This window comes from Drosophila suzukii, unplaced genomic scaffold, assembly GCF_043229965.1.
Source record: "Drosophila suzukii unplaced genomic scaffold, CBGP_Dsuzu_IsoJpt1.0 scf_8, whole genome shotgun sequence".
NCBI lineage: Eukaryota > Metazoa > Arthropoda > Insecta > Diptera > Drosophilidae > Drosophila > Drosophila suzukii.
In genome coordinates, this window is record NW_027255940.1 from 2,079,885 (window position 1) to 2,095,473 (window position 15,589).

Sequence of the window (15,589 nt, forward strand, 5' to 3'; positions counted from 1 at the left end):
CCATAAAGGTATGCCATATCGAAATCCGACTTCATTTGACTAAGTTATGGGCTTTTAAAGATGTAAAGAAGTCCCATTTCTGTAAACCTTCGCAAAATTAAAATCAATGACATAAAAACGGTCATATTTTTTACTACCTTTAAAGTTATATATTTTAATACAGATATCAACAAAATCATCCAACAAGCCCGTAAAGGTATGCCATATCAAAATCCAAGTTCATTTGACCAGGCTATGGGCTTTTAAAGATGGAAATAAGGTCCATTTCAGTAAACCTTCGCAAAATTAAAATCAATGACATAAAAACGGTCATATTTTTTACTACCTTTAAAGTTACTTAAATGTAGATAACAACATAATCATTCCACAAGCCCATAAAGGTATGCCATATCGAAATCCGAGTTCATTTGACCAAGTTATGGGCTTTTGAAGATGGAAAGAAGGTCAATTTCAGTTAACCTTCGCAAAATTAAAATCAAGACATAAAAACGGTCATATTTTTTACTAGCTTTAAAGATATATATTTTAATGCAGATAACAACATAATCATTCCACAAGCCCATAAAAGTATGCCATATCGAAATCCGACTTCATTTGAGTAAGTTATGGGATTTTAAAGATGTAAAGAAGGCCCATTTCTGTAAACCTTCGCAAAATTAAAATCAATGACATAAAAACGGTGTAGTAGGATAAGTGTCTTGTATATATTTAAGTATAACTCTTTGTTGTAAATGTATATCAACAAGTATTTGAATGTAACGGCTAGCTGTTTAATAGTCGTTAGCATCTAAAGTATCTCCTGTTGTAAAGTGGCCAACCTGGCAACTCTAAAATGTTAAGTATCGATATTGATCGCAGCCAACTTCACGTAATCGTATGTAAAACCGACGCTATGTAAAACCAGCCAATTGCGAACAAGAAGTGAAGGAGAACAGTTCAGTGTAATAAAGTGTTTAATAAGTATAGCAGTTTATACTACTATAAACTTCAGAAGTGGTTCTGACCCATAAAATGGATCTAATTGATGTCCAAAAGTTCACGGTCGTCCAGCTCAAAAGGTGGTTGGCGGCATTAAACTTGCCGACGATCAGCAATAAGGCCGAACTGGCGGCACGACTAAATGGCTTGGACCCGCTAGTTCGTGGAACTCGCCCGGAGTCCCCACTGCCGCAGTACGCTGACAACGAGCTCCTGGCTGATCGGGCTCAGGAGTTAGAGCCGGAAGATGACTTGGGGGAGGATTTCTCTGCTGAGGATGCCAACCCTAGGTCGGAACTGATTCCTGCAGCGGCTTCAAGGCCCAAGGGAGACGAGTGGTTTGCTGTAGCCGAAGGAGTGTTGTCGCTACAACAAATACGCGCTGAAATCCAAGCTGGTAAGAAGGAGCTCCAGAACATTCTTGCACAAGTAAGAGCCGCGTCGCAAGCAGTTGGCAATGACGTCATCAACATGGCCGAAAACTGCAACCAAGCAGTGAGCAGCGAGGGAGTAAAGCGAGCAGTGCAAGGCGAAAACTTCGAGGAAGCAGTTGGCGGAAAAATACCAAGCACCGATGGAAGTGCTGATATCGATAGCGAAACCGATATCGATGTAAGAAACGGTGTTGAGCAACAACGAGTGGCAGTTGTAAACAAAGGACTAGAAGCGCCAAATATGTCACTTTCATTTGCCAAGGAAATCATCATGGATTTTGATGGATCTTCTTGTGCAAACATTTGGACCCAGCAAGTACGCAACATTGCTGAAATGTACAACCTGGATGCAGTGGGCATGAAGATGGTGATTGTGTCCAAACTGAAGGGTGTCGCTCAGCGCTGGTTGCATGCAAATGCAACGCGTATTATGGAGCCGGCAGAGAATCTTTTGGAACAGCTGATATTAGCATTCGGCGATAAGCTTTCAAAAGCAGAGGCACGACGCAAATTTGAAGATTTAAAGTGGCATCATTCCGAAAAGTTCGCGGTGTATTTTGAGGCAAAGACAATGCTAGCCAGCAGCATCAACATCGAACCGGACGAATTGGTTGATCAGATAGTCGAGGGAATACCAGCACAGAATTTGCGTGATCAAGCCCGGATCCAATGCTTCACAGATCCGATGCAAATTCTCCGTGCGTTTGCTGGTATCCGTTTGGACAAGCCAAAGGAGTTGGTGTCGAAGGAGCTGAACAGGAATAGGAGCGACAACGGAGGATTCCGCTGCGGTAATTGCAACGCCAGAGGACACATCGCTAAGGATTGTCGAAAGCCAGCAAGGGTGCCAGGATCCTGCTATGCTTGTGGCAAGTTCGGCCACTTCGTAGCCCAATGCGAGGAAAGGAAGGGAAATGCTAAAAATAAATATGTAAGGTGTATTAAAATTTATTTTGACAATCAAATTATATCTCCTATGGTTACAGCATGCATCTCAGACTCTGGCAGTCCAATTTCATTGATTAAATTATCTTTGTTGCCCAGGGAGGCCAAACTACATGAAGTTAAAGAACATTATTTTGGTATAAATAGAAGCCCATTACAAATCTATGGAAAAATTTTATGTTTTGTATTAAAAGAAAAAATAAAATGTTACTTCAATTTAACAGTTGTTGCCAATGAGTCTATGATGTATGATGTGGTTTTGGGTAGAAATTTCATGGATGCTTGCGATTTAAATTTAGATTTAAGAACTTTAAAGATGATAACTGTAGAAGATATATCAAAACATAACCCGACGAGTGCTACTAGTGATCTGTCGTTGCGCATTGCTGAAGTAAATCATAATATTGAGTGTTTAGATGACTATATAACCGAGAATGTTTTGGAATTGGCGACTGAAGCTGTAAAAGCGGAACATGCAGTCGTGAAAGATCATAATAAAAGAATAGGTCACAGGGCGATGATACAAAACAATGAAACAACGAGTCAAACAGTTACGAGACGAAACAATGAAACAATGAGTCAAACAGTTACGGGACGAAACAGTAAAACAATGAGTCAAACAGTTACGGGACGAAATAGTGAAAATGACGGTCAAACAGTTACGAGACGAAATAGTGGAAATATCGGTCAGACAGTTATGAGACTTAACAATGAAAAAACGGAATGTACAAATGTAAACAGGCAACTGGAAATTGACAATTTTGAAACCGAAATACTTAATATCGACTGTACAAACAACGAAACGATTGAATTTAACTGGGACAAAAGCACTACTTATCAAATACAATGTCGTTTCTTGAAAATAATTGAAAACAGTTATGTAAAAGCAACTAGACCTGAAAGGCCAATGATTAGAGCAGAAATGAAGCTATGCCTAGATAATGCAAAACCTTTCAGTTGTAGTCCTCGACGATTATCATATACAGAAAAGGATAAGCTTCAAAAATTACTAGACGAATATTTGAAAAGCGATATAATAAGACCAAGCGAATCAGAATTTGCATCTCCGATAGTATTAGTCAAGAAGAAAACAGGTGAAATTAGATTATGCATTGATTATAGGAAACTTAACAAAGCACTGCTAAAAGATAACTACCCACTGCCACACATCGATGATTTATTAGATAAATTAGTTGACAAAAAATTATTATCGAAGTTAGATCTTAAAAATGGATATTTTCATGTTTTTGTACATGAAGAATCTGTCAAATATACTTCATTCGTGACTCCACTAGGACAATTTGAATTTTTAAGAATGCCAATGGGTATCAAAAACGCACCGGCTGTTTTTCAACGCTTTGTTAATAAAATTTTTGATGACATGATTAGAAACAACAAAGTAGTAGTGTACATGGATGATATAATGGTCGCCAGCAAAGATATTAATGAGCATTTGGAAACATTAGAAGAAATTTTTAAAAGGCTTACACAGAACAGATTAGAACTTAGAATGGATAAATGTGAGTTTTTAAAATCAAATATAAAGTATTTAGGATTTTTGATTTCCGAGAATGGCATCAGGGCAGACGATAAGGGCATTGAAGCCGTAAAAAATTTTCCAGTTCCCTCCAAGGTACAGGCAGTACAAAGTTTTTTGGGACTTTCTTCATATTTTCGAAGGTTTATAAAGGATTTCTCTACAATAGCAAAACCTTTGTACGACCTGTTAAGGAAAGACAAACCATTTCAATTTGGTGAAGTAGAGATGAATTGTTTTCTCAGTCTAAAGGAAAAACTTATTGAGTCACCAGTACTAGCGTTATATAATTACAAAGACGATACAGAATTACATTGTGACGCCAGCGCTCTGGGATTTGGTGCAGTACTGTTACAAAAGAAAGATGATGGCAAGTTACACCCTGTATTCTATTTCTCTAAGCGTACTACAGCAGATGAGGCTAAATTACATAGTGTTGAACTCAAGACTTTAGCGGTTATTTATGCTCTTCGTAGATTTAGGATATATTTGCAAGGAAAGCATGTGAGACTAGTAACCGACTGTATTGCACTTAAGTTAACACTTAATAAGGCAGAACTTAATCCGAAGATATCGAGATGGGCCTTGGAGATGGAAAACTATGATCTTGAGATATGTCACAGGGCTGGAAACAAAATGCAACATGTGGATGCTCTCAGCAGGTATAATAATATTCTAATAGTAGAAACCAACAGTTTTGAAGAAAATTTAGTCATTTGTCAAGGAAAAGATTTAAGAATTAAGAAGCTTAAAACCGTTTTAGAGAAAGCAGAACTTAAATTATTTGAAATGAGAAATGGTGTAGTGTACAGAAAAGCAAATGGCAATAGAATACTGTTTTACGTGCCAGAAGAAATGGAAAATAGGACATGTAGGAAGAGATAAAATGATGGACATAATTTCAAAAACGTATTGGTTTCCAAGCTTGAAAGAAAAGTGTGTTGCGCATATAGAAAATTGTTTAAAATGTGTAGCGTTTTCACCAAAATCAGGTAAAGGAGAAGGTTTTTTGAACAGTATTCCCAAGGGAAGCAAACCATTCGAGTTAATACACATTGATCATTATGGTCCAGTAGACTCATCGAGAGCAAAAAAGCATATTTTTGTGGTAGTCGACGGATTTACGAAATTTGTAAGACTCTATTCAACTAAATCAACAAGTACTAGGGAGGTAATAACGGCATTAAAAGATTACTTTAGGGCATACAGTCGTCCAAAATGTATAGTTTCAGACCGCGGTAGTTGTTTTACGTCTAAGGACTTCGAAGAATTCATGGAAGAGTATAATGTGAAGCATATCAAGATAGCCACAGGCTCACCTCAGGCAAATGGTCAAGTCGAAAGGATTAACAGGAGCCTTGGACCAATGATAGCAAAATTAGTTGATCAAAGTAAAGGTGTATACTGGGACAATGTTATAAATAAAATAGAACATGCTCTTAATAATACGTTGCACAGAAGTATAAGACAACTTCCGAGTAAAATGCTGTTTGGAGTAGAACAAAAAGGAAAGATTGTTGATGAACTTAAGGAAAAGCTAGAGGACATAAATGAAAATACAAAATTAGATAGTTTAGCACAAATAAGAAAAAAAGCTGCGACCCACCAAAAACAAGTTCAAGATTATAACGAAAAATTTATAATAAAAGACGTGTAAAGGCTAAAGGGTATAAAAAAGGAGACTATGTAATGGTGAAGAATTTTGACTCGACTGTTGGGACTGCTAGGAAACTGATTCCCAAACATAAGGGACCATATGTGATTGCAAAAGCGATGCGCAATGACAGGTTTTTATTAAAAGACGTCGAAGGGTTTCAATTAGCACGAAGTCCTTATCTAGGTGTTTGGAGTGCCCAAAATTTAAGACATTGGATAAAGAATAAAAATAAAAGTAAAAAACAAAAAAAAAAATAAAAATGTAAAGTATAACAAGAAAATGAAACTTATGTAACCATAACCATAACCATAGATATAATAAGCATAACTTTTAAATCAATATATCTTGATCAGGTGATCAACCAGTCAGGATGGCCGAATTGTAGTAGGATAAGTGTCTTGTATATATTTGAGTATAACTCTTTGTTGTAAATGTATATCAACAAGTATTTGAATGTAACGGCTAGCTGTTTAATAGTCGTTAGCATCTAAAGTATCTCCTGTTGTAAAGTGGCCAACCTGGCAACTCTAAAATGTTAAGTATCGATATTGATCGCAGCCAACTTCACGTAATCGTATGTAAAACCGACGCTATGTAAAACCAGCCAATTGCGAACAAGAAGTGAAGGAGAACAGTTCAGTGTAATAAAGTGTTTAATAAGTATAGCAGTTTATACTACTATAACGGTCATATTTTTTACTACCTTTAAAGTTATATATTTTAATGCAGATAACAACATAATCATTCCACAAGCCCATAGAGGTATGCCATATCGAAATCCGAGTCCTTTTGACCAAGTTATGGGCTTTTAAAGATGGATAGAAGGCCCATTTCAGTAAACCTTCGCAAAATTAAAATCAATGACAAAAAAACGGTCACATATTTTTAATACCTTTAAAGTTATATATTTTAATACAGATTACTACAAAATCATTCCACAAGCACATAAAGGTATGCCATATCGAGATTCGAGTTCATTTGACCAAGCTATGGGCTTTTAAAGAAGGAAAGAAGGCCCGTGTCAAAAAATCTTCGCAAAATTAAAATCAATGACATAAAAACCGTCATATTTTTTACTACATTTAAAGTTATATATTTTAATGCAGATAACAACATAATCATTCCACAAGCCCATAAAGGTATGCCATATCGAAATCCAAGTCCTTTTTAAAGATGTAAAGAAGACAATTACATGGATATGGTCATATTTTTTACTACCTTTAAAGTTATACATTTTAATACAGATTACAACAAAATCATACACAAGCCCATAAAGGTATGCCATATCGAGATCCGAGTTCATTTGACCAAGTTAAGGGCTTTTAAAGATGGAAAGAAGGCCCATTTCAGTAAACCTTCGCAAAATTTAAATCAATGACATAAAAATGGTCATATTTTTTACTACCTTTAAAGTTATATATTTTAATACAGATTACTACAAAATCATTCCACAAGCACATAAAGGTATGCCATATCGAGACTCGAGTTTATTTGACCAAGTTATGGGCTTTTAAAGAAGGAAAGAAGGCCCATGTCAAAAAATCTTCGCAAAATTAAAATCAATGACATGAAAACCGTCATATTTTTTACTACATTTAAAGTTATATATGTAGGGGTAAAACGTATTCCCCTGAAGTTAAACACCAACACAAATCTGTACTTCTAGTCTTTTCTTTTATTTTATAATGTGGTATGTTCAGGATCACGGTCGGCGTTCAACTGCCCTCGCTCTCAGCTCACGATCCGCATCAACCCCCGATTCATTGAGAGAGTGATGAAATCGAGAGAGAGAGTTAGAGCACAGTGAGCGGCATCGTACAACAACAACAACTTATTCTTAGAACTTACACGAATGATCTAGAAGGAATACAATAACATACACATACATACATACTATGACGTAGCAATCCTGCTACAATTCGGCCGTCCTGACATTTTAAGATCCCCTGATCTTGTGTTAATTTACAATTGATTTCTTATATTTATCTTAGTTTCTACAATTTAGTTTTGTATTTACAAATTTTTAGATATATTTACAACTTTATTTCCGTTTTCCAATCCAATGCTTAATATTTTGGCTACTCCAGACACCTTGATAAGGGCAACGCGATAATTGAAAACCTTCAACATCTTTTATCAAGTATCTATCATTTCTCAAAACTTTATCTATAACATAAGGACCCTTGTGTTTAGGTATTAGCTTTCTTGCGACTCCTACTGAGCTATCAAAATTTTTTACCATAATATAGTCTCCCACTTTGTACTCCGAACTCTTTGTCCTTTTTCCATTATATCTCTGTTCGTTGTTTTTTTGTAATTTTCTTTGCGCTTCTGAACCATCTTTCCTAATTTTGTCTAAATCTCTAACATCACTAACATTATCTAATTCTTCTAACTTTTGTCTCAATTCATCAATAACTTTTCCTTTCTGCTCGATTCCAAACAACATTTTACTTGGCATTTGTGCTATGCTTCTTTGCTTCGTGTTGTTTAATGAAAACTCAACATCTTCCACAACTGTGTCCCAATGCATTTTCTCTTCTGGATCTGCTAATTTAGCTATCATTGGTCCCACAATCCTATTAATCCTTTCTACTTGTCCATTGGCTTGAGGTGACCCGGTCGCAATTTTTACATGTTTAATATTACATTCTTCCATAAATTTTCCGAAATCTTCCGACGTAAAACAGCTTCCCCTATCCGAAACTATACAAGTTGGTCTGCTGTAAGACCTGAAGTAGTCTTTCAATGCTATAATAACTTCCTTTGTGTTCGTCGTTTTTGTTGCATATAGCCTAACATATTTGGTAAATCCGTCTATAACCACAAAGAGATGTTTCTTTGCTCTTCGATTATCAACCGGTCCATAATGATCAATATGTATAATTTCAAATGGCACATTTCCTTTTGGTATACTGTGCAACAGTCCTTCCCCTTTCCCTGACTTCGGCGAATATGCTACACATTTTATACAATTTTCAATATGTCTAACCACTTTCTCTTTCATATTCGAAAACCAATACGTCCTAACAATAGCATCCATAACTTTATCTCTTCCTAAATGACCCAATTCATTGTGATATTTGTATAATATCTTTTCCTCCATTTCTTCTGGAACACAAAATAACAGCTTTCCATTATTCGACTTTCTATATATAACTCCATTCCTCATCTCAAACATTTTATCTTCCTCATTTTCTAACTTTTTTCTAACATCTTTTAATTTTTCATCTTTCGCTTGACAAATAATTAAATTATCTTCAAAGGTATTCGTTTCAACTACCATTATGTTTGTATTTCTACTTAACGCGTCAACATGTTGCATAAGTTTCCCCGATTTGTGGACTAATTCAAAGTCATACTCTAGCAATTCTAACGCCCACCGTGCAATACGGGGGTTTAACTCAATTCTATTTAACGTCAAAGTCAGTGAGTTACAATCTGTGACTATTCTAAATCGTCTACCCTGCACATAAATTCTAAATCTTCTAAGAGCGTAAATTATTGCTAACGTTTCCAGTTCAAAACTATGATACTTTGCTTCGTCTTTTGTTGTTGCTTTCGAAAAATAAAATATTGGATGAAGCTTCTTATCCTCTTTTCTTTGCAGCAAAACTGCTCCAAAACCTTGTGCACTGGCGTCTGTATGCAATTCTACCTCGTCCTTGTAATAATATAATCCTAACACTGGAGCTTCCACCAACTTTTTCTTAAGCATTTCAAAACATTGCAATTCCTTTTCTTCAAATACAAATTCTTTATCCTTTTTTAACAACTCATATAGAGGTTTAGCGATCATCGAAAAATCTTTAATGAACCTTCTGAAATACGAACACAAACCCAGAAAGCTTCTAACACCGTGTACTTTGTCTGGAACGGGAAAATCTCGAACAGCTTCTATTCCTTTGTCATTAGCCTGTATTCCTTTGCTAGTTACCAAAAATCCTAAGTATTGTACACTTGCTTGTAGAAACTCACACTTGTCCATTCTCAATTCTAGTTTGTTCCTTGCTAATCTATCAAAAACTTCTCTAAGAACACTTAAATGTTCTTGCATTTCTTTACTCGCAATCATGATATCGTCCATGTATATAACTACCGTACCATCCATTATCATGGCTGCAAAAATCTTATTGATAAATCGTTGAAACACCGCTGGTGCATTCTTCAGCCCCATTGGCATCCGCATAAACTCAAATTGTCCTAAAGGCGTCATAAATGAGGTATTGTTCAGTCCCACGGTACTTGGTTCGTATGCACAGCTGATCGCCCTGCCAACTGAAGACGAAGGTCAGGAGATCTGGCAACCCGACAGAACGAGAGAGAAGGGCAGTGAGAACTACAAGCTTCAGCGACCGGAACAACATTGTCTTCTTTTATTTTGCTGTCCATTGCGACCCATTATTTTGTTAAAGTTAATTAATGAAGAAGAGTGAAGTGTACACATTATAAGCTAATGAATTAAAGGCTAAACTGTTATATTTGAACTTCAGTCGTTTAATTACTCCCAAGAGCCCTTCTTACAATGACAGCCGTACAGAGCTTTTTTTTGGCACGGCGTCACAACTGAACATGGTGGCCCATGAGGGGACTCTTGCTTGAAGTTTAAAAAGCTCAGTTTGATCTTTCAATTGTGGGTTATAATGCATAACACCCAGCACTCCATCTAACACAAATTGCGATCGTCTCCGTTTGTGCCCCCAACAAGTGCTCTCACACCGATAGAGCACAGTCACCAATACCAACACACCCGGTCGCCTGACAGCCCTTCTACACACACGGGTGCGGCAAGAAGGCCCGTTATAATTTCGCAACCAAGGAAAGTCTTCTACTCAAAGCGGAATCGAAAAACAGTACAGCCTGCGCTCACGCTACAGTCAACGTTACGTAACCTCAGGCATAAGTAAAAAAAGGGAAAGATCACGTGAGTACGGGTGCTTTTTATTTATCAAGCAGAGCTAGCTAGGTTCAAATAAATTGTTAAAAATTCTCATAATATGTCTGACCACGAAGCAGATGATTCGGCCTTAGCAGGTTTTATTACACTTCAAAAGGAGCGTCTTCAAAGTCTAACACGTCTGCAGCAGAACTATAAGAAGGATGCCGCGTCTCGAAAAACCGAAAGCTATTTCATGAAGCGCCTGCAGCAGATCGAGAGTTTAAACGCGGCTTTTGAGACCACCCATCAAGTAATCATCTGCACCGAGGGATATGTCAAAACTGACTATCACGCCAAGAAGATCGCCGTCAGTTTCGAGGATCTGTACATGGAAACCTATTGCCTTGTAGCTGAAGGCCAACGAATAAAGTTCCCAGTGACGCCGTCCTCAGCCTCGGCACCCACCGCCGTGTCGACGGTTGCCGACGCACGTGTCCACATGCCACAACTGCCAGTGCCCAAGTTTAGCGAAAACTGTGTGGACTGGCCTGGATATTATGACGCCTTCACTCGGTTAATTCATCAAAATGAGCGGCTGGACAATATTCAACGGTTTCATTTCCTCAAGGAATCTCTGCCAGCTGGTCGAGATTGCGATATTCGTCAAATTCCTTTGACGGCCGCTAACTATACGGTAGCATGGGACACACTAATTCAGCGCTATAACAATCCACTCGTGGTCTTCTCCAATCACAGGAACATGTTGTACCAGTTGCCAAGCCTAAGCAAGGAGAAGCCCGATGATATTCGATCTATGATCAGTGCAGTCAACGTCTGCGCAGTCGCCTTTAACACCATCAACGCGTCGTTGCAGAACGGGGATCACTGGCTCGCCCATTATTTGACTGCAAAATTACCGAAAGAGACGCACTCCGCCTGGGAACATAATCTCGGCAGTCAAACCCACATTCCCTCGTACAAGGATCTCGAACAGTTTCTCAACAACCGGTTAATCACCCTGGACGCCATTGAAAATAGAATCTGTTCGGGCACCAACCAATCTGGATCATCACTGGATCATCACCCCACAAAACGTATCTCGGTTCATAACATCCACGCGCAACCAAGCCCCCCTGTGCTTCGTTGCCCACACTGCAATGGTAATCATATCCTTTGTCGATGTCAGCAATTCCTTAGCTTGGATTGCTACCAACGTAAGGAGGTCGTGAGTAAGTCAAATCTATGCCTCAACTGCCTGAGCAAATCGCACATGCTGGCCCGCTGTTCAAGTGTAAAGAATTGCTACCACTGTGGACAACGCCACCATTCTTTACTTCATCCGGCCGCGGCGCCAAGCATCACTCAAGCCCCCCAACCTTACTCGCCGACCGTATCATCCAGTCAACCACATATCGCTTCGATTATGAACAACGACACCTCACCAGTTAGCCCTTTTGCTAATCCAAACCTCCAATGTTATTCTTCCTTAGCCTCCCATGCAACGCGACAGAATATCTTGCTAGCTACCGCACGGATTATTGTCTGCCACCCCCAGAGCCGCGCTCAAGCAACAATAACTGCCCTCATCGATCAGGGGTCGGAAGCTACAATAATCTCAGAGCATACCGTCCAAGCTCTCCAGCTTCCACGATGCAGAATCCGCGCTTCGATCGCCGGCGTCGGCCAAACTACTGGTCAACGGTGCAACTTTACGGCAAGATGCTGCATCCGAACGTCGCTAAACCCAACGTTCAATCTAGATGTCGACTCTGCGTACGTTATGAACTCGCTGACCTCACATCTACCAAACCAATCGTTTTCGCCTCAAAACTGGAAACACATCAACGGACTCCAGCTCTCGGATCCTTTATACTATCGCTCGAAACGCATAGATCTCATCATCGGAGCCGACCTCATGGCGGGTCTTATCCTTCCGGTAACCCGAATCGGAAATCCATACGAACCTATTGCACAAAATTCTCACTTAGGTTGGATGATACTCGGCAAGTTCCAGGAATCAATCCACACACTTAATATTCGCTGTCATCAAACCACGCTAGACACGGAATCGCTTTTGAAAATTTTTTGCGAAATAGAATCTGTCCCAAGCCGATCACTTCAATCTGACGAAGAGCGGTGGTGTGAGTCCTTCTTTAAGGAAACGCACACACGTCAAGCAAACGGTAGTTTTATGGTAAGACTACCTTTCAAATGGCATTTCGATCCCACAATGGCCCTAGGAAAATCGCATCAAGTCGCTTTAAACAGGTTTCTTCAATTAGAGCGGCGTTATGAACGGGATCCAGACAAATGGATTCGCTACAAGGAGGGAATCGAAGAATATTTTGAATTGGGACAAATCACACCAGCAGTCTCTAGTGAGAGATCAACCGTCAGTACCTCCAAAAAATCTTGTCGGGTTGAATCCTGCGTTCTTCCTCATCACGCTGTCTATAAAGAAGACAGTCTCACCACCAAACAGCGCATTGTATTCGACGCATCGGCAAAGACCTCAAACGGTCGATCTCTAAACGATGTATTGTCCGTAGGACCCACTCTCCAAAATGATCTCCCTGCAGTGTTGCTGAATTGGAGACAGTACCGGCATGTTTTCACCGCCGACATCCAGCGCATGTACCGCTGCATCGACGTACATCCGGACAACACGTAGTACCAGCGGATTTTATGGCGGTCGGCGGATGGAAACATCAAGGAATATTGCCTGTCAACTGTAACTTTCGGTACCGCTTCTGCACCATTCACCGCCATTAGAGTCGTTCGTCAACTTGCAGAGGATGAACGCGAAAATTATCCACTGGCAGAAGAGGTCTTAAAGCACGAAATCTACGTCGACGATATTCTTTCTGGTGATCACACTATCTCAGCAGCACAAAACAAGAGTTTACAAATCCAGAACGCTCTAAAATCCGCAAATATGGAATTGAGAAAATGGTCTAGTAACGACATAGCGCTTCTAGACAGCATTCCTTCATCAAACCGATGCAATCAAACGTCACGAAGCTGGGACAGCTCTGATACAGTCAAAACCTTAGGAATGCATTGGTTACCTAACCAAGACTGTTTCACCTACAAATTGCAAGCGAGCATTCCCACGGGTTCAACCAAAAGAGAAATTCTTTCGAGCATTGCCAGACTTTTCGATCCCTTAGGACTAATCGCCCCTATTCTCATTTCAGCAAAATTAATTCTAAAGGAAGTCACAATGGCACACCTCCATTCCGAGAACGATCGCAAGCACTTAGGGTGGGACGACCCAGTACCCAGTTCCATCGCTAACAAATGGAAAAAGTTCCGTGTCAATCTGGAGGACATCATCAAAATCCGAATACCTCGCAGCGTACGGTATATGCCAGACTTTCGCCATGATATCCAGTTGCACGCTTTCTGCGACGGGTCCACTCACGCCTACGCAGCGGCGGTTTACATGCGTATACCCCAACCTGATTCATCGTTTTATACCACTCTCATCACTGCAAAATCCAAAATCTGTCCAACGAAACCCCTCACGATCCCGAGGACCGAGTTATGCGGCGCTGTGCTGGCAACCAAACTAACTAAATGGGTAGTAGCAAACAATTGTTGGAAAAAATCTCCGTTACATACTGGACGGACGCCACTATCGTTCTCCACTGGATCAAAGGAGATGTTACTAGATGGAAAACGTTCGTTGCCAATCGCGTTGCCTACATTCTGGACCACAGCGACTCAAACCAATGGAGACATGTTCCCACGGCAGATAATCCAGCAGACAGCGCCACGAGAGGACTATCCCCATCAGAAATCTCCATCTTTGATCTCTGGTGGCACGGACCATCATGGTTGAGGCAACACTCCAGTGAGTGGCCGGACACAGAGGTACCGAACATAAAGTTTGATGAGCAGTCCCTAGAAGCAAAATCTTTGCAAATTCGTTTGCACACCACCCAAGTAGACATTAATCTCATTGAGCGGCTTTCAACTTACACCAAACTCGTTCGAGTCATAGCATACATACTGCGCTTTTGTCACAACGCTCAATCGAAGAAAACCAGATCTTACAGTCAGCTGTCGCCAGAGGAACTGGACAATGCACTTCGCTGCGTCGTGAAAATAGTACAAGCCGAGACCTTTCAATCCGACATGCACGCGATCCTCGCAGAAAATCCTCTGCCTCCGAAGAGCACTCTAAGAAATCTCACTCCCTTTCTTGACGACGGCATCTTACGCGTTCGCGGTCGTCTCAAACATTCCAACCTTTCTTTCGATCGCAAACATCCAATCATCTTACCGCAGCGTCATTTCTTTACAGAGCTGGTAATTCAGAACTCCCATCACGCTACCCTGCATGGCGGCGCTCATCTTACTTTAGCCCACACGAGGTACAAATTCTGGATTCCAAATGGGAGACAAGCCGTCCGAACAATCCTTCGAAAATGCATCACGTGCTTCCGCGCGTCACCTAGCATCGGAAGTCAATTGATGGGCGACCTCCCGGTGCACAGAGTCAACCCACCAAACCGCCCATTCATTGCGAACGGCGTCGATTATACCGGGGCAATCGAAATCCAGGCAGCACGGCTTCGTGGGACAAGTACTTACAAAGGATACATTGCTATTTTCGTCTGCTTGGCTACGAAGGCACTTCACCTAGAAGCGGTTACCGGACTCTCGTCGGAACACTTCCTACTAGCACTACCGTCAAGCATCACCTGAAGAGGACTGTCGAAAGTCACAAGCAGACTTATGAGGAACTCGCAACGGTGCTTATCCGGATTGAAGCTTGCCTAAACTCTCGGCCACTTTGTCCGCTAACAGCGGATCCAGACGACTTAGAAGCTCTCACGCCGGCACATTTTCTCATTGGTGACAGCCTGCTCGCACCTGCCCATTGTCGCCCTCAGAACTCGTCGTTCCGTGAGCAATTTCTGTCTCATCAAAATTTGATCCGTCAGTTTTGGACGCAATGGAGCCGAGATTGGCTGTCCCATCTTCAAACTCGCCCAAAATGGTGTCAAGAAAAGGAGAATTTTAAAATCAACGAATTAGTACTCATGAAGGACGATCAACTGCCTCCATCGCAATGGTCGCTCGGTAGAATTACCAGTCTCCATCCTGGAAAGGATTCACTCGTTCGAGTTGTAACACTGAAAACAAAATCA

At 40.4% G+C, this 15,589-nt stretch overlaps 1 protein-coding gene across 1 annotated transcript; it reads left to right on the forward strand.

Moving 5' to 3' along the window:
- Positions 1 to 10,548: 10,548 nt before the first annotated feature.
- LOC139355091 (uncharacterized) lies at positions 10,549 to 13,101 on the forward strand. Its single transcript, XM_070999410.1, has one exon. The coding sequence runs from the start codon at positions 10,549 to 10,551 to the stop codon at positions 13,099 to 13,101; it is 2,553 nt and encodes an 850-aa protein (XP_070855511.1).
- Positions 13,102 to 15,589: the final 2,488 nt, after the last annotated feature.

What these genes read in the sequence shown, in the direction of transcription:
- LOC139355091 (XM_070999410.1), top strand. Translation starts at nt 10,549, where the DNA reads ATGTCTGACCACGAAGCAGATGATTCGGCCTTAGCAGGTTTTATTACA.